This window comes from Notolepis coatsorum, assembly GCF_963971535.1.
Source record: "Notolepis coatsorum genome assembly, chromosome: 11".
Taxonomy (NCBI): domain Eukaryota; kingdom Metazoa; phylum Chordata; class Actinopteri; order Aulopiformes; family Paralepididae; genus Notolepis; species Notolepis coatsorum.
The window spans coordinates 14047461-14067443 of NC_140175.1; the positions used below are offsets into that span (position 1 = coordinate 14047461).

Sequence of the window (19983 nt, forward strand, 5' to 3'; positions counted from 1 at the left end):
GCGTCCCGTAGAGCACCAGCAGCTGCTCGCTGGCTGTCTGCTCGGTCTCGGGCCACATTCTCTTCTCTCTGAATGCGTCTTAGTTCTAGACGTATATGCTCTTCTTCGCTCCGCTGCTGGATCTGCAGTCGGTCGCGTTCAGCAGCGGCGTTCAGGCTGATGAGGAAGGCCTGCTGTAGGGTCCTCTCTGCCTCGCTGGGAGAAGGCGGTTGTATAGGGGAGCCTTCCCTCGGGGTACTCCTTGCGGAGCCTTGGAGCTCTATCTCCACGGTGCTCTCCCCGTCTTCTTCCGTGCCGAGTTCTCTCTCGGTAGCGTTGTATTCCTCCCGGGACTCATCGGGGACTACTTCTTCAGTACTGGCGGGGTGTGAAGTCATGTCTGGTTCCCACTGGTCCCCACCGTGAACTTGGTCAGTTACATTAGAGCCCGTAGGGGCCTCTATGGTCGGGGTAGTCTGGGCGTTGGGGTTAGACATACTTTTACTTTCTAGTTTTACCGCGTTTACTGTTAGTAGAAGACTAGGTTGTTGACTGACAGCGTAGGCCTCTAAGTACTGAGGGAGCCGTCGTTCGCGCTGCGGGCGTTGGTTAGGAGGATCGTTTCGTGGAGTGTTCATCATAGGCCATTTCAATATTAATAACACTATATTAATATTACACTAATTACCCCTCCGGCTCGAAGGACCAATTGTAACTGAGGGGTACAATTCCCTGACTGTATTACTAGATATGATACTTACTACCACTACCTTTGTACTTAATATTCGGCCACCCAGTACACGGCATAAATATATTATGATGAACACTGTCACGTAGATGAAACGGATCCAACACAAATGTACGAATTAGAAATAGGTCTTTATTTCTACACAGCGATGGTGTGTAGAGCAAGCACTTAATCAAATCAATCACATTTATGAATGGAAATTAGTATGCACTTTTATGGCAAGAGTATTCGTCGGTATATCAATAGAGAATGTCCAATCTCTGAAGGCGCAGGTGGTACATATACGACCTGGAATAGTTTAAGGAATAACAGCAATGATACTTTAATGATTATATACTGGATACGCTAGGGGGGGTTAATCCGGTCGCTTGTAAGCCGACAGGAGTAGGAAGGGGGGGGGGGGTAGAATCCGGCTGCCTCATCCGGCCAAGGGTATCCCAGGTGAACCCACTGTAGTGCCGTTCAATGCGCCGGCGATCCTTGGACCACAGATGAAAGCAGGTGGACTCTTTGTGGGCCGGCGTCCTCCGGTCCACGGAGGAGAGACGTGAAGCGACCTCGTCTTGCAGAGCGTCTCCTCACCTTGCGTCCTCTCCAGGGGGGGGGGTTCCAACACACGGCAGTGTCGGGGGTCTTTATCCATGGAATAATCAATGTATACAAAGCATAATCCGTGCCTGGGAAGGCGGGCTGTCGTCGGTAGAATAATCCGGTGTACAGGTCCACTCGCTCGTCGGCTCTGGGGCTCCTCGGGTGCAGCTTCACGTGGGGTCAACCACCCTGGATAAGCAGCCAGTTCTCTGCCCGAAACGATGGGGTACTGACTACGGTAGTATTCTCACCGCACGAAGCACTATATATTCACAGACTATTATTAGCTTAATAGACTACGTCCAACTCGACGATATAGTGCCAAATATGACTATTCAAATATTAATATACACGATGTCTCAATACCGATGGTAGGCGAACTTGGCCTTACTCCCACAAGTGGCGTCGCGGGGAGGCTTTACGTCTGTGACTCTATTGGAGGGTAAGAAACTGGACTGAAAAGAAAGTCCTACTTTAGTAGCGCAGTATATATACGCACTATGAACAAATAGTCCCATTAGTGGTGCGGTAGTCAGATTCCTACGCGGAACTAGGACTTGTTCGTACATGTGGAGCGGTACGTTTGAACTGGGTCTGAGGGGTATGGCAGCCTGGCACCAAGGTCTCGACCAATAGTAGAATGGAGACTATTATGGGATGTTCAGTAGGCTAGAATGGATATTCAATGCATATTGTACAAGGAATATACAAGGGATATCAGGGAATATTAGAGAATATACAAATACAATTAAATATATATATATAAATAAATATATATATTCGGTTTAATCTGGCCCTTCACAACATAGTGAATGGCATAAATGTTAAAAATGGTTTTGTTTCTGGGTTATATAATAAAATACAAGGAAAACTAAACAGAACTACAGGTAATACCACTGTCTGGAACATAGATTTAAAGAATTACAATGCCTGCATAAATTGGCAGAATGTATGGGATAATATTCCACTAACCTCTCGTAATTATAATAACCAATTAACTCATTACAAAATGATACAAAGATTTTATCTGTCACCCAGGAAACTCTGTCAAATAAAAATATTACAAAGTCCTCTATGTGCTTTATGTCCGCAAAAAGTTATAGGAACATACATACATATGATGTGGGAATGTCCAGGAGTACTCGCTTTTTGGGCCAAGGTTGCATTATTTCTCACTAATATAACAGAGATAAACATACCTTGTTTGCCACACATTTTATTATTAAATGATGATTCATCTCTAAAATTAACACCTCACAAAAAGAGAGTGTTTCTGGCCGGTTTAACGGCAGCAAAGAAAATGCTCGTAATGAGATGGAAACCACCCCATAGTCTCAATATTTACCGTTGGAAACTGTCCTTCTACGAAGTATTGAGATTAGAGGCATCCAGTGCTAGAGCACAGGGAGCAAGGACAGAATCGATCCAAATATTACTTACTGCGGCCCAGAAGGTAAAATCAGTACTCCACTAGGTTGAACACTTGTACCTTGACACCAGAGAATGAACAAAAATCATGTTGCTGTTGTTTCCATTTATCTTTTCCATTTATCTTTTCCTTTTCTGTTTACTGCTATAATTTGTTGTGGTTGTTTCTAAATTGTATTGTATTTTTCCCTATTACTTGGTTATCTAACAAACATAATTATGATTTCTTTTCTAATTAAGAGTATCCTATACATGTATGCATCAAGGTTTCCCCCTCTCCTAAAATGTCTATGCAAACCCGGGGGGCTGGGAGTGGGGTTAAGAAGCGACCTGGGCTGTCTCGCAGCCACAGGACCGCCAGAACGGAGGAAAAGACTGTCACAACTGCAACAGTCAGGCTACACAGTATATGAATATACTGACGGACAATATATACTGAAAAGACACTTTTTATGCCACTGTGTGAATTAATATGAAATGCTGATGTGAATGTCCTTCCTCTGAACTTGTTTTAAAAAAAGACAAAATAAAAAGTTGGTCACAAAAAAACAATGCAATGTTAAATCACATTTAATTAACACAGCAGAATTCAATTACGGCGATGGAGGACGGAGGCCTCTCTCTCTCTCTCTCTCTCTCTCTCTCTCTCTCTCTCTCTCTCTCTCTCTCTCTCTCTCTCTCTCTCTCGCTCTCTCGCTCTCTCTCTCGCTCTCTTGCTCTCTCTCGCTCTCTCTCTCTCTCACTCGGTGTGTTGCATCGTGCAGTTTGTGACGTGTGTACTAAGCTCATAGAGTTCGATTCAAATAAGGCAAAACTGCAAATCTGCATGTCGTGCTTGAAAAATTAACCTGGCTTTAAGCTTGTTTATCAGGTTCCAGGGGTGTTTTATGCATTTTCCCTGTTACTGCCAGGTGTACGACTGTACAGGTGCATTGCCACTAAGCCTCGGGCAGCGCTATTATTTAAGAATACGTTGACTGTATGCCCAGCCTCGGGCAGCGCTATTATTTAAGAATATGTTGACTGTATGCAAAAAAAATTATAATATGTATTAACACTTTGATTACCAGCCATGCGGTGTGCCTTACCCCCGTTAAATGCCCCCACCGACTTCAATGATAGCGTTGTGAACGCATAATCTCTGTCTTAAATTATGGCTATGTGTCTAATCTGCCCGTCGTTGTCAATGACTTGTTTGCAGTCAACATTGTCGAAACAGATTGTTTTTTAATCGCTTCATTTCCGTTTGATAGCATTTTGAAAAGCCCTCGTTTTCAAGGAAAATATAAAGATTCCGTGATAATCGGGATTTACTGGAATATTCTGGCATACACAAAAACGTTGTAATTTTTCTGCCTATTTATGAATCGTTTTCAAATAAACGCTAGATTATCGATAGTATATGTGTACTTATGCACGCTATAGAAGCGGGCTGAAATATCGATTCTCTCATTTCCTGATCGCACACACACACACACACACACACACACACACACACACACACACACACACACACACACACACACACACACAAGCATAGGGCAAAGGCTGATATCTCTATGAAAATAGCTCTGATTATCCTAAGACTGGTAAAATAAATTCCTTACCTCAGATCAGATGTTATCCAAAAAGATTATTCCAATTCCTGATCGCCATTCCAAATATCGATCGCGTTTATTGATTCAGCGTTGGGTACTGTAAATACATAATCCACACGTTTTCCGGGCCGGTGATCACAATGGATTCTTCAGTTGGCTTGACAGAAAAGTAAAATGAGGAAACTGACCCGCCCCCCCCCCCCCATCAGTCTAAAGTAATGGGGTGCAGTTACACAGGGAGAGACGATAGGGGGCGGTATCTTCCCAATTGAGCTCAGAGAGAGTCTGCAACACTAACCTGAGGCTCGTTCCTTCCCACCTCTTGCAGAGACAAGTCGCATATTTCTTTCCTCTCCCCAGACCTTCAAGGTCGTTCCTATCGCCGGCTCACACTGCCTCCCTGTCGGTCTTGACGTGTGGATTCTACCTTCTTCAACGGACTTGACTCCCTACTCAAATCACAATATGGATCAACTAGTAAGCTGGCCATTTGCTGCGGTTGATCGTATTTTTTTTTTTCTTCAAGGAAGCAGAGCACAGCTGATCGCTATCTGGATCTGGATCTGTACAAGAATAATTGGGAAAAAAGACGATAACCGTCTGGAGATAGCTGTGGCCAGACTGGAAGTCTACCACATGGAACTTGTAAAAAGACTTGCTGTCCATCAATCTGATGAACAATCGAGAACTCAAGTCATGCTGGGGGTCGCGCAGGAAATGAAAAGCGTGACAAATCAAATTTAAATCAAATTGGAGCATTCAGGGAGCATTGTCTGCCCTGATGCACCCCCCCCCCCCCCCCCCCCCCCCCCACTCTCAAGTCTGCTGGAGCATGTGGAATGCACAAGGTCACGTCGGAGAGTCAAGATAAGAACAGGAGACATGGCGTTCCTTTACCCAGCACCTCACCTCCCCCACCAGGACTTGGCTCGTGCACTCCCCCCCACCTTTCCACCCCCCCTCCTATGATCCTCATAGGACGCATAACAGAAAAACTGTCTGACCTGGTGATCTTGCTGATCTCGGATCCCGGCAGCGTCTGCAGCATGACATCATGGACACGGCGCCTCCCCCACAGCTCCCGCACCACCTTCCCGTACAGGACGCCCATGGTCACCATGGGGACTAGGAAGACCAGCACCGACAGGCAGGCGGTGTAGGCCCGCCTCTGCTGCGCCCCGGGCCACACCTCCTGACAGCAGGTGTGGACGACGTCGTAGAGGAAGTCGTACTTCACCTGGAGGCGAGGAAACAGCTGAGTCCTTCCATGACACCATGGGAACTATAGAGACTAGGGGTGTAATGACGCATCGATGCATCGAAATGCATCGATCCTAATGTGACGATTCAACTGCATCGATTTGAAAATGTTAGAATCGATCTAAAAAATAGATAGAAAATTTTACAAAAATCTGTTTTTTTTGTGTGTATTGTTTTTATTGACCTATAGTCCATTCATTGCTGAGTGAATCAGTTCCCCCAGCCACATTTGTGTATTCAAAAATGTTTGGGGAATTAACTGATAGAAAATGTATCGAATCGAATCGTGGTCAAATGAAGAGATTTCATGATGCATTGAATCGTTGCCTGAAGAATCGTAATCGAATTTAATCGTTGTGAGGTTGCATTGTTACACCCTTAATAGAGACTGTTAGTGATTATCATGTGTACCATCGTCACGATTACTACCGTCTGATTGAATCCTGCCACTCACTACTGTTCACTACTACTACTGTCATTATTACTTGCACTTTGTTCTATGTTCTATTATTCTATTATATATGTACCCATCATGTACCCCCCATGCTGCTATGACATTTGAATTTCCCCAAGGGGATTAATAAAGGAACACTTGACTTGACTGGGATTTTGCCATAGACATATATATATATAAAAAAAAAAACTGTTTGCACGTTGCAGCAAATTTGGCCTCAGGCTGTGTTATTAAGATCAACCAACACATCGTTTGAAAGCTAAAACGTACGCCGTTTGATTGATACCCTACTTACATTTACATTTACATTTAGTCATTTAGCTGACGCTTTTATCCAAAGCGACTTACAAGTTTTGTACGACAAGTCAGCAGGAAGGGCTGCACTCTATCAGCTGAGTAACAATGTTCATCAAAGTGTTGATTGCTACAGTGTAGGTTAGTTTATTAGGACTTAGTTTAAGGTTAGTTAGGGTTAGATTCTTTTTTTATTATTATTATTTCAGATAATGGTTGAAGAAGTGCGTCTTTAGTCTACGGCGAAAGATTGGACGGGTTTCGGCTGTCCTAACTGGGGTGGGCAGTTCATTCCGCCATTGTGGGGCAAGGACTGAGAAAAGGCGGCTTCTCCTTGATGACCCTCCCGGAGCTCGGATAAGAGTGGGTCTGAGGCGGCCAGAAGATGCAGAGCGTAGGGGTCTTGAGGGTGTGTAGTTAGAGACCATTGACCGGAGGTAGGCGGGAGCGGTTGTAATTTTATGTGATCGCTCTGTTCCACTGTGTGTGTTTTTGTGTTCAACATTAAACTATTGTGCAACATTATGCGTTGTACTTAAATAAATAACTTACCCCTGTGCTATTCTATTGAAATTATGTTTTTATTAAGTTGCAGGAAATTACAGTAAATGTCTTTCTTTATTGCAAATGTATTTGCCTCCCAGTTGGGGGCCCCTGCCCCCCTCCAGACCACCCCCTAGTTGTGACTCAGCACCATCTTACAGCCTTGCTCTCCAATATGGCACTCTGTTTTTGATACATTTGAGAAACTCAACAGCAAATGTCTTTTAATTTTGGGTGAACTGCCCCTTTAAGAGTTAATTTGCAAAGGAAGCATGTTTACCTGCACTTTCTGGACAAACCACATAGGAGCTGCTATCGCCACGGCAACCAGCCATACAGTCACTATAGAAGACAAAGCATAAATTATACAATGCATACTATATCCTACACAGTATCAACACTGTAATGTACGTTATAATTTACATATTGTATACGTAATGTATTTAAGTTTCGTATTGGCGAAAGAAAAAAAACAAAAAACAGAAGAATAAAAACAGTTACAGCACAAAAACTAGACCAAGCCACCCACCCTGATACAAACACAGCAATACTATGATGATGGTTCTTAACATAGAAAGTTAGTGTTAGGGTTAAGGTTATGGTTAGTTTAAGGTATCAGTGTGGTTAGGTTAGGGTTATGGTTATGGTTAGTTTAAGGTTAGGGTTAAGGCTGGGGTTAGTTTAAGGTAACAGTGTGTGGTTAGGGTTAGGGTGAGGCTATCAGAAAAGTGTGTGTGTAGTCTTGAGCTGCTTAGTATTGTGAACGAACCATCATAGTACTGCTGTATTTGTATCAGGGTGGGTGTCTTGGTCTAGTGGTGAGAGCTGTGTTTGTATCAGGGTGGGTGTCTTGGTCTAGTGGTGAGAGCTGTGTTTGTATCAGGGTGGGTCTCTTGGTCTAGTGGTGAGAGCTGTGTTTGTATCAGGGTGGGTGTCTTGGTCTAGTGGTGAGAGCTGTGTTAGTATCAGGGTGGGTGTCTTGGTCTAGTGGTGTTAGTATCAGGGTGGGTAAGAGACACCGGGTTCGAATCCAGCTGTCGGCGTTGCATCCGGCTTGGGCCGGCCATCATACTGTGGGTGGGAAGTCGAAGGGTGGTAATCTGGACGTTGTGAACAGCGACTCCTACAGGTCGGTTGGGGCGCCTGCACAGCAGAGACAGGAAAATTGCGGGGGCAGTGTGAGCCTCCTACATGTTACTCCTCGCCAAATGAGAGTCCGCGCTGGCAGGTGAAAAGATGCGACAGGCTGCCTGCACATGTATCGGAGGGGACACGTGACAGGCTTCCATCCTCCCTACAACCGGCCAGTGGGGGGCACATGCGAGCAACGTTCAAGACAGGGGAGGGGAGAATTGGTACGGCTAAAATTGGGATGGGAGAAAAATAGAAAAAGGAGGAGAAAAAGTGGATAAAAAAAATAAAAAAAGCTAAATAGTATATTATGCTGTATTGTATTATGAATGAATTATGAGTAGGTATTGTTGTATTATGAATTTGAATATGAGTAGGTATTGTTGTATTGTATTATGAATTTGATTAGGAGTATTTATTGTTGTTTTAATTGTCTGTATGACATGTGAATGTTGTGACTGAGTGTATAAAGTCTGTAACTGTATTTTACGTGTTATGGACCCCAGGACACTCGGTGCGTCATCTGCCGTTCCCTTACCCAGCATCTTGCAGGCGTGGCAGAGGAAGTAGCCGTTCCGTACGTGGAGGGGATAGAGGATGCCCTGGAATCGCTCCACGGCGATGCAGGTCATGGTTAGGATGCTGGTTGCAATGGCAGTCACCTGGAGGAAAGGCACCAGCTTGCACAGGAAATCCCCTGAAAGCCCCCAGGAATAGGATAGAATGGAAATCCTTTATTTATCCCGAGGGGGAAATTCTGCTACTACAGATCGCTCACAGTAAACGGTAAACATTTTAGGTATAGTCAAAAACAAAAGTCACGAATAAGAATAGAGAATAAAGTACAGTCAGGGATATACATTCTGGTATGCACTATACTGTACATTCTAAATTATACAGCCAAAAATATACAGTAAAATGTACAGTAATAGGGAGGTGTAGTGGTTACGTCATTGCCGTTTTTCGTGTTCCACCCTCTGTCCAACGCAATGTATTTCCCCATTGCCCATTTCTAAATCGTCTCGTTTAAAACAAATAAAGCATTAACATTTGCATGGTCTACCTTTCTGTGCTTATTCATCCACAATCTACTGTATAGCTCAACGTGAAAATATTCGCAATTAATCATAAAGAAAAATTCGAAAGTCGAATTTATTTCAACCAAAAATGCTTAAACAATAATGTTAGTGATAGAAGGGAACTCATTTTGTGCAAAAAGGGAACGCTTTTCAATTTCCATGCGTCAGAATTGTTACAATAGCCGATGATCCATTTTCCCAATGATGAATCCCTATACGGGTGGAACAACCAGTGACGTCAGACTACACCTCCCTATATGTGTAAGATTGTAAAGTGTCAGGATACGGCATTGGGAGAGAAAGCCAAGTCCTGTTCCCAAAGTGTCGATTTAAAGGTAAAGGTCCAGAAAGATTATGCCAGACTGTATCGTCACCCTGTGCTCAGTGATGCGTTATAAAGTCTGATGGCTGTCGGAATGAATGACTTCCTGTGCCACTCAGTGTTACATTGTGCGAGACACAGACACGAGGAGGATGAGTCACGAGGAACAGATCAGATCTGATTCTATTATTGTTGCAGCTTTTTTTTTTAAATGTACATACGTTCAGGAAAACGGGAGATGCTTGTAATTCCCGGCTCCTAAACCGTAGTAGAATAGATCTAAAAATAATATTAGACATAATAAGGAATTCAATTAATTAATTAAATTAATTTAAATGTATTAATTTATCATGCTGAGACACATACATTATAGTCTACGCCTTTCTCATTTGAGAGCACGGGCTCGGAGCACAGGAACATCCATTTGTGGCGTGTCTGGACTGAGTGTATAGTGGCTCATTATCTTCCTCAAGGATCATTCACAGCGATGAACACATTTGCCGTGCATAATTGAACCGGAGAGACCGGTACTAAAGGTCCCGCTGCTATTGTGCTGCTTCACACAGAGAAACCCACGTGTGACAGAAATAACCTGCCTTCAGTGAAGCAAAGCAAGGTTGAGACGACAATAATTGTGACATCCTCGGCACGACGCAAAACACAAGTTGATTTCTTGGACTGATTTTAATGAAGAAGCTTAATCCAACCTCATCCAAACCGTAAAATCGTATTGGCTGCGTGCCAGTACATGAGAACATCGATGCGTTACTGTAGTATGTCTTCTGTCAGTTTCTTGGAAGATTGTCTTGTTTCGTTGGCGTGATGGATTGTTCTTTACTTATTAGAACGCCAGGTAATTCCATTACCATTCAAGTTCATGGTCCAACGCAGAGAGAGAAGGCGGAAACACGTCACCGGATACCAGGTGTGTCAACTCTCGTGAGATGTGGTAATTGCACAAATAAAATAGAAAAAACAGTGCGCCACTAATATATATCTTATATAAAACAAATAAGAAATACATTGAAAAGCAATTGAGTGTATTATTACTATTATACAAAATAAGCATATAAATTGTAAACATAAATAACTATATTAACCAACTGTTAACCATAGCTGCAGTTACAATAATGATGTCACTTCCATAGAAACATCACCACAGAAACCACTTCCATAGAAGCATCACCACAGAAACCACTTCCATAGAAGCATCACCACAGAAACCACTTCCATAGAAACATCACCACAGAAACCACTTCCATAGAAACATCACTACAGAAACCGCTTCCATAGAAGCATCACCACAGAAACCACTTCCATAGAAGCATCACCACAGAAACCACTTCCATAGAAGCATCACCACAGAAACCACTTCCATAGAAGCATCACCACAGAAACCACTTCCATAGAAACATCACCACAGAAACCACTTCCATAGAAGCATCACCACAGAAACAACTTCCATAGAAACATCACTACAGAAACCACTTCCATAGAAGCATCACCACAGAAACCACTTCCATAGAAGCATCACCACAGAAACCACTTCCATAGAAGCATCACCACAGAAACCACTTCCATAGAAACATCACCACAGAAACCACTTCCATAGAAGCATCACCACAGAAACCACTTCCATAGAAGCATCACCACAGAAACCACTTCCATAGAAGCATCACCACAGAAACCACTTCCATAGAAACATCACTACAGAAACCACTTCCATAGAAGCATCACCACAGAAACCACTTCCATAGGAACATCACTACAGAAACCACTTCCATAGAAGCATCACCACAGAAACCACTTCCATAGAAACATCACTACAGAAACCACTTCCATAGAAGCATCACCACAGAAACCACTTCCATAGAAACATCACTACAGAAACCACTTCCATAGAAACATCACTACAGAAACCACTTCCATAGAAACATCACCACAGAAACCACTTCCATAGAAACATCACCACAGAAACCACTTCCATAGAAGCATCACCACAGAAACCACTTCCATAGAAACATCACCACAGAAACCACTTCCATAGAAGCATCACCACAGAAACCACTTCCATAGAAGCATCACCACAGAAACCACTTCCATAGAAACATCACCACAGAAACCACTTCCATAGAAACATCACCACAGAAACCGCTTCCATAGAAGCATCACCACAGAAACCGCTTCCATAGAAACATCACTACAGAAACCACTTCCATAGAAACATCACCACAGAAACCACTTCCATAGAAACATCACCACAGAAACCGCTTCCATAGAAGCATCACCACAGAAACCGCTTCCATAGAAACATCACTACAGAAACCGCTTCCATAGAAACATCACTACAGAAACCGCTTCCATAGAAAGACTCTTCATCACTACAGAAACTGCAAAATGTGTGGTTGGAATGTAAGCGGACATAGTCTAGGCATTGTCCAACTAACCCCTCTGTGGGACAGGTGGCGAAATCTTAAATTTTATGTCACCTGGATTATTGTGCACCACCAGTATGGTCCTCTGCATCCAAAGGTCAACTAAAGAAATTGCAAACTGCCCAGAACAGAGCTGCAAGGTTAGTCTTACATTGTTCCATGAGAACAAACACTATCACTATGCACCGTGGCGTCAACTCTCATGGTTAACGGTAGAGAATAGGCTGGTTTTCAACACAGTTCCATTTTTCAGGAACACTGTCTTTTCGTCTCAACCTGTTTTCTTATACAAACAAATTGTCAGATGCAGACAGGTTCATTCTTATTTTACTAGGTCAGCCGATGATGGACAGATTATGTTACCACGTCCAAAATCAAATGCTTTAATTAAAGAGGACGGTTGTTTATCGTGCCATCAATCATTGGAATAACTGCCCACTGAACATAAGTAAATTGAATAGCAAAGTGTCTTTCAAATACCACCTGAGAATGCACTACTTAAATATGTGAGCAAAATATTCTGATGTTTATAATGATGTCTACAATGTTTTACTGTTTTTAGATTATCATTGTTAATTAAGTGAATTGTGATTGTCATATGTATCTCATGTATTGTTATGTTTTGTGTTTTTGTTGTCTTGCTGTGTGGACCCCAGGAAGACTAGCTCGCCACTTAGGTGGCAGCTAATGGGGATCCTTTTAAACAATAAACAATAAACCTCTCCCGAAGGTTTTTTTGGCTCATCAGTCCAGTCTCGAGTTCACGAGATCCTCCCTCACTGAACTAAGCCATTCTGATTTGACTGTTTTGCTGACGTGAATAAGGCACTGGTTGTAGTCACCGCCCACAATCAACAATTCGCTCAACAACAGAGCGAGTGGAAATACTGACACTTCCTCAAACGGGTTGACGTGGCGCGGGAGAGAGCAGAGCACCAGCGAGCGAGAGAGAGGGAGCGAGCGAGAGAGAGGGAGAGAGAGAGAGAGGGACACGGAGCATTTACACACATACTCCCGACGCGAGCACGCGCGGGGATACACAAACACACACGCAGTCGGGAGCACTCGCATATCACTGTCAACCTGCTGCAAAATATCATTGCGCGTGCCCGTATTCCGATCCGTGCAATAATATTCACAGGGGTATATATTGTCATTTGAAACAAGTTACCAATGCATTGTCCCGTGGGATTATGCCCCCCCGCGGCGTAATTAATTAGTATCCCTCTCAATCTCTCTATGTCTCTCTCTGTCTGCCAGTGCAGACTGTGGGTGACTGTCACTTATGGGCGGAGCCCAGCCCAAAACAGTTTGAAATCTTGAAGTGGAAAAATGCTGCTTTAGACTAGAGTACTTGATTAGAAATACAAAACAATGAATTTCTTTGAAAAAAAACTTTACAGATGTGTTCCATAGACTCACAGGAATTGTGTAAAGTTGCCCAAATAGTGAAAGGAATAGCAAGACACAGGACCTTTAAAGCTTTCTTTGCTTGTTGCTTGAGTAATTTCATACGGCAACCTATTCCAATGTGAGATGGCCCTATACATAGCAGTTATTTTCATTGCATTTGATCTCGGTAGAGGAATTGAAACATGACCCCTGGTAACTTGTCTTGTCCTGTGCTCATGTCTGTCTGGTGAAAAGATTATTCTTGAGTACAGGCAGCTTGGTTGTTTGGACACAGTTATATTCCTGAATAATGTTAGTAGGCTGCGTGTCGATCTGTCCTCTACTTTCAACCGAGCAAGATCACTATGCATTTGGTCTACACCTGTCCTCGTAGCACACCCGAGTGCAAGACGAGCTGCTCTATTCTGCACAATCTGAAGACAGTCTCCTCCCCACCGCATGTATATATTCCCTCCCCGCCGTATGTATATTCCCCTCCCACCCACCCACCCCCTCCTAATGTACAGTCCCCTCCCCATCATATGTATATACTCTGTCAGGATCTAGGGGTAACAGTACTGTATATTTGAATACCGCCTATGTCACAAATGTATCAGTACTAAATACCTATATGTCCCTATGCCATAAATGTCATGTATGTTATGTATGTCATAAATGTCTATATGAATTGAAAATGGGGGACCCTGATGGAAACAAGACAAACATCTTTCTCAGGTCTGCATCCCCTTAACAATTGTATGTATTGAGCCGTACTGTATTGTACCCATTCTGCAATCTGTTAAATAAAGTTTTCATTCATTCATTCATTCATTCATTCATTTCATTCATTCATTCATTCAAGTTTAAGATCTTTTTTTTGCTGCACTTGACCAGATTGCTGGCCCAGTAGTCAAGGTGTGATAACACCACAGTTTGAATAACCTGTAAGAGGGTAAGTGGCGTTAATAAAGAGGAGTATCATAGATATTCCTTTCCTCATTTTACTAGTCACCTTGTCGATGTGATTGTGCCACGTTAGCTGTTCATCAAGTAGGACTCCTAGAGGTTTAGACTCAAGGAGCATGTCTTGTAGGGATGGGTACCTTTCACATTTGAACCGATACGTTACCGGTACCTGTGAATCGATACCGGTACCCAACGGTACCTTTTTTCTGTACTTTAGTCTCAAAAAATGTAATTTACCTACCTCAGTGAGAGAAAAAAATCCAAACTTCAAATAACAAAAATGTCGACAGTTTTCGGCTTGCCATTGCTCCGACTGCTTTGTTGTTGAATCAACTCAAATCCTAGGTAAGCATATATTGTGCGTGTGAACGTTGACATGAAAAGAAAAAAGGTAAAAAAAAGATTTGTTGTTTTTACTTTGTCTGTATGCCATGTGAATGTGAGTGTATAATGTAGGTCTGTAACTGTATTTGATGTGTTATGGACCCCACTGCTGTGGCTAATGGGGATCCAAATAAACTGAAACGTAAGTAAGGGATAATGTATAGCTACGAGGTCATTGTCGCAAAATAATTGACCGACACGTAGTTTAAAATACCGAGCCGCCTCGGCGAGGTGTTTTAAACGTCAGTGAAGGTCAATTATTTTGCGATGATGACCGAGTAAAGCTATACATTATCCCGCTTATTACATGGCTAACTTACTAACAATATACCTAATTCATTTGACAAATCGCAGTTGTTCTGTGGCTCTGTCAGCCCAAATAAAGTGATTATTATTATCGCGGGCAGCCCGGCAGGTGTGTCTGATTGGCTGCACTGAAACAGTGTTTGTCAGTGGGGCTTGATTACTCCAGCTGCGAAAAACAATAATCACCGGTGGTTATCGGAAAATAATTCACCACGCTGTCGGGGGCTATTGACCAATCACAAGGAAGCAAGCATTTCGGCGAATGTGAAAACGCCATGTAATAAACATAGCTAATGGAGAGAGAGAAGGCATTATTGTTCATAATTTGAGGGAACATGGCTATAATTAGCCAACTCTGCTGCTCCTTCAAATAATCATGTTGAGGAGCAGAGTCGAGAGACCAGTTAGACTAAATATATATATCTATCTTTTTTCTTTTTTTGTTCTTAAACACAAACACCTGGCTGCTCCTGTGTCTTTCTTCACATACACAGTGATGCTCCGTTGACACTGGTGCTCTTTCTTCACATTCACAATAGCAGATGGTATCCGGGTTTTATCTAAGACAAAGCAGGGGGCTCGCAACTCATTTGTAGTTTCCAAGGTGTTTATTTGACAAAAAGGCAGATGCTTGAAGAAGACCGGAAGGGTCGAAACGTTGCATCTGCCTTTTTGTCAAATAAACACCTTGGAACTACAAATGAGTTGCGAGCCCCGCTTTGTCTTATATATTACTGTGTTTACAGTTTGGCTCAGCACCAACAAAACGGAGGATGTGCGTTATTTATTTTATTTTTTATTTATTTTTAAACTTTATTTTTTAGCGTTTATCGCTTTCCTGGTCAAGCATGACCGACAGTTGCAGGGTGAAACGGGAGAGAGAGCAGGGGGAGACATTCGGCAAATGACGGCGGGTCCGGGAATCGAACTCGGAGTCAACCAGATCCGTGACGCAGCACGGAGTCCCGCGCGAGCGCGGTAACATGGTGTGCTACTGGAGCACCCTGCGTTATTTATTTTTTCTGAATCCTTGTTGTATCTGTCACACCACACGAGAGATGACACACCAAGTAAAAAAGAAAAAGAAAAAAAAAGGAGGTCTTATAGTTGTCGTGAGAAGACGCCATAAGGAAAGGGTTTGAACACGGCAGCCTGAGATGTCTAGACAGGTGTCAACTCTCAAAGCACTTATTGAAATTACTTTTCACAGACAGAATTTCTAAACATTTTTGATTCATATGACTCCTGCTCCGGCAGACCTTGCATCCGATGGCAACATTCGGAAAAAACTCTGAAAAGGCCATGGACAAGGGCGGCTGGGTGGCGCAGCGGTCTAAGCGCTCGTCACCAAAGCGTGAGACACCGGTATCGAAATCCGGCTGTCAGCGTTGCCTCCGGCTTGGGCCGGCCGTCATACTGACTCAATTGGCAGAGTCAGCGGGAGGGGAGTCGATGGAGTGGTAATCTGGTCGTTGTAAACAGCGACTCCTACAGGTCGGTCAGGGCGCCTGCACAGCGAGGACAGGAGATGTCGAGGGTATAGTGTGAGCCTCCCACACGTTACACCTCGCCAATGAGAGTCCGCGCTGGCAGGTGAAAAGAAGTGGCTGGCTGACTCCGCATGTATCGGAGGGGGGACATGCGATAGATTCTTCAACCCTCCCTACGACCGACCAGTGGGGGGCACATGCGAGCAACGGTCAAGACAGGGGAGGGGGGAATTGGCACGACTGAAAAATTGGGATGGGAGAAAAACAGAAAAAGGAGGAGAAAAAGTGGATAAAAAAAAGAAAAGGCTATGGACACTATAAAAGAAAGTCCTCATTCTACTCATCACCTTCAAAGCCCTCAACAGCCTGGCCCCCTCCTATCTCTCTGATCTCCTTCTCCACCACACGTCTACCCGCTGCCTCAGGTCCGCAGATGCTAACCTCCTCCAACCCATCAGGACTGAGCTCCGGACCTGGGGGGGGCGACAGGGCCTTCGCTGCAGCTGCCCCCACACTCTGGAACGTCCTGCCCAACCATATCCGTCACGCAGACACCCTCTCATCATTTAAAAAGCCCTAAAAACCCACCTTTTTACCATTGCCTTCAAGCCTCGAACACCTTTTTTATATCATTTATTTTTATTGTCAATGTCTTTGAGCATTCGGAAAAGCGCTATACAAAAAAATTTATAAGTATGCAGTATCATAACTACATCTTTGATGTTTATAGCAAACCAACCCGTTTGTAAATCCGTCAATATTTCAGCGAGTTATGAGTATTTTTGTCTGTGCAGCTCACTCACTCTCACTCAAGGCTAACTGGAGCAAGATGGCGGCGGTTCAGTGACGCTGGTGACTCCGCCTTAAGCTATCTAGTGTTCTATAGATATCTATGTCTCCACCCTCCACCGGAGCTTCGAACAGGAATGCCCCCGCCCCCTCCATGTAATCTTCAGTTTCCATCGGACGCAATGGAGAGTAGGCGAGGGAATCCCCGCTCTGGGCCAGCTCAACACGGCCGCTAAGCCGTCCGCCCCTGCTGCTCATCGCCGTATGACGAGAACGAGCAGAGGCGAAGAGCCTGCATCGCAAATCCCCGGCCACCAGAGGGACTGCCAGCCTACCGGCTGACTGCCCTCCGGCGGGGGGGGGGGGGAACCAGAACCGGAACTCGGCCACCTCACAGGAGATGGGAGCTTGACGGTCCCTCGGCGACGCGCACTCTCCTCCGGACGCCGCTGAGGCGCACCTGTCTGCCACAATCGTGGAGCCAGGAATGCCCCACGACGCACGGAGGAAGCCGCGACTGTGAAGCGCTGGTGGAGGTCTAAAACGATCTAAGCGACATTATCCTTTTCTTTTCCCGAAAATGTGCGCGAGAGAGAAAACAAAAGAACAATGTCAACGCAGCTCCTTTACCAACAACTACTTTTAGCACTAAACTTAAAGCGGTGCTATACACTGACTTCACGGTGGTGAAAGTAGGTAAGGAGCTGGTAGTATGGCCATGACCCTGCTTATATGTGAGCGGATGTGGGCGTGGTCAGGCAGGTGGGTGCGTACACGTGCACGGTTGAAAGTTTTCATGATAGCATATGATTAAAGGGACTGCCTCATCCTCCCCACTCCCCTTTAACCACAGGACGAACAGGATGTCTTTGTCTAGTGGTTATGAGGAGTATTAAAGTATTAGTGTATGGAATGTCGTGCTGTTTTTGAGCACGTTTTAGTTTTCTCTGAGATGTGTCCGTTTGTTGTTTTATTGATATTAGTTGTTTTATTGATATTCGATTTGTTCTATATGTTTGTATATTTGTTATTGTTCTATATTAGAAAATTTGGCATACATATTTGTATGTCTGATTTTGATTGGTTTAATGTTCTATAATTGTTTGTATATTTTATTGGTGTTTTATTGATATTTGTTTTGTTTTTATGTTGTTCTATGGATTATTCTTGTTTAATTTTTATATGTTTTGTATCCAGACCCCAGGAAGAATGGTCGCTGCTGAGGCAGTGACTAATGGGGATCTGAAATAAAGAAATAAAGAAATAAACAAACTGGTCTCAAACTTAAGCCCCACTCTTATCGTAGCTTGCGCCCAGCTCCCCCCTGGGGAGTGCTAAGTGCTAACAGCAAGAACTATACCCGGCACCCACACACACCTGCTCAAAGCAGCCTGGCTATCAGTCTGTTCCAATAACAAACTATCTAATAACAAACTCAACACCCTCTGTAAAACCCAGTAACCTCAGACCTATCGATGCTCAGCCAAGGCCGGCCTCACTCCCCGTCACTGAAGATGTCCCTTCTTAATGTCAGATCGTTGGCCAACAAATCTTTCTTAATCAATGATCCAATAACCGAAAAGAAACGTACAATGCATGTTCTTGGTGGAGACCTGGCTAAACGACATTACTGGTGCGACAACACTGATAGAAGCCTGTCCTCCAAAATATTAATATTATCAGTCAGTCGGACGGACAAAACAGGAAAGGGGGAGGGGTTTGAAAAAAAAAACAAGGGCAGCCGGGAGCAGACAGGCCGTTGACGTGGGGCCGCGCCTGGGGACCAATCCAAGTGCTCCTGCCCGTCTTCATCAAGGACGCGACACGCGACAGTGTCAGCGATCTGTTGGTTGTGCATGTTTTTCCATTGGGTTTCTCTTATCGGGGGGGAACCCTTGCGAGCACGGGGAGAACATGCAAACTCCACACAGAAAGGCCTGGGAGATACCCCACCTGGGTACCTGGCAACGTGGAAACCTGGTCCCCAAGCGGGAATCGAACCCTGGACCTTCTTGCTGTGAGGCGAGAGTGTCAACCACTACACCACTGTGCCGCTGCGATAGAACAATTATAGGCTACTCTAGGGACGTGTTGGCACAGGGTGAATGGAAGTGATGGTGAGCAGAGGAGAGTCAGTCAAATGTCAAATGACTGGTCAGGATAACAGGAGAGAGTTCCACTTTTAACCACTCTCAGTGTGACCAATCATAGGTGACTCACTTCACAACACAGTCCATCATGACTGTGGATCATGTTACTCACTGACCTCCGTTACATCAGGTGGGTTTTAGTCATCACGGAAATGGCGGTGGTATGTGCGTTTCTTTCCGAATGACGCACACAATCGGATCAGAGTCTCTGTGACGAAGCGGCGAGGTGGGTGGCGACTTGTGATCATCAAGCCAGGTGAGTTCCAGAGTGCGGACCTCTTCGTTATCGCTCCAGCTCCTTACCAGCATCTCGGAGAAAAAAACCTTCCCACCTCAAGTTCAAGTTTTGTTTTATTTGTCACAGATAAAAGGTACCACCTCAAAAACATCTCCCATCTCCGATCCTCTCTCTCAGATTCTGTGGCTGTGAGACCCTGATCCACTCATTTATCACCTCCTGCTCCTCACCTATAAGTCTCTCCATGCCCTCGCCCCCCGATACCTGTCTGATCTCCTACACCAGCACACTCCATCCCGGAACCTACGATCCTCTGATCTGGGTCTCCTCTCCATTCCTCGCACCAGGTTGCGGACTTTCGGTGACAGAGCCTTCAGCCTGGCGTCCCCTACCCTCTGGAACTCTC

The 19983-nt window shown here is 44.3% G+C and overlaps 1 protein-coding gene across 1 annotated transcript in view; it reads right to left on the reverse strand.

Annotated features, from left to right (window-relative positions):
• The window catches only part of LOC311236985 (pyroglutamylated RF-amide peptide receptor), a gene marked incomplete at both ends in the record, with an annotated part of 47325 nt that overhangs the window by 24469 nt on the left and 2873 nt on the right, over window positions 1-19983 (reverse strand). Inside the window, 3 exons of the mRNA XM_084324794.1 lie at window positions 5349-5581; window positions 7176-7237; window positions 8565-8723. Coding sequence (XP_084180920.1) covers window positions 5349-5581; window positions 7176-7237; window positions 8565-8723 — 454 coding nt within the window. The remainder of the gene's footprint in view (window positions 1-5348; window positions 5582-7175; window positions 7238-8564; window positions 8724-19983) is intronic.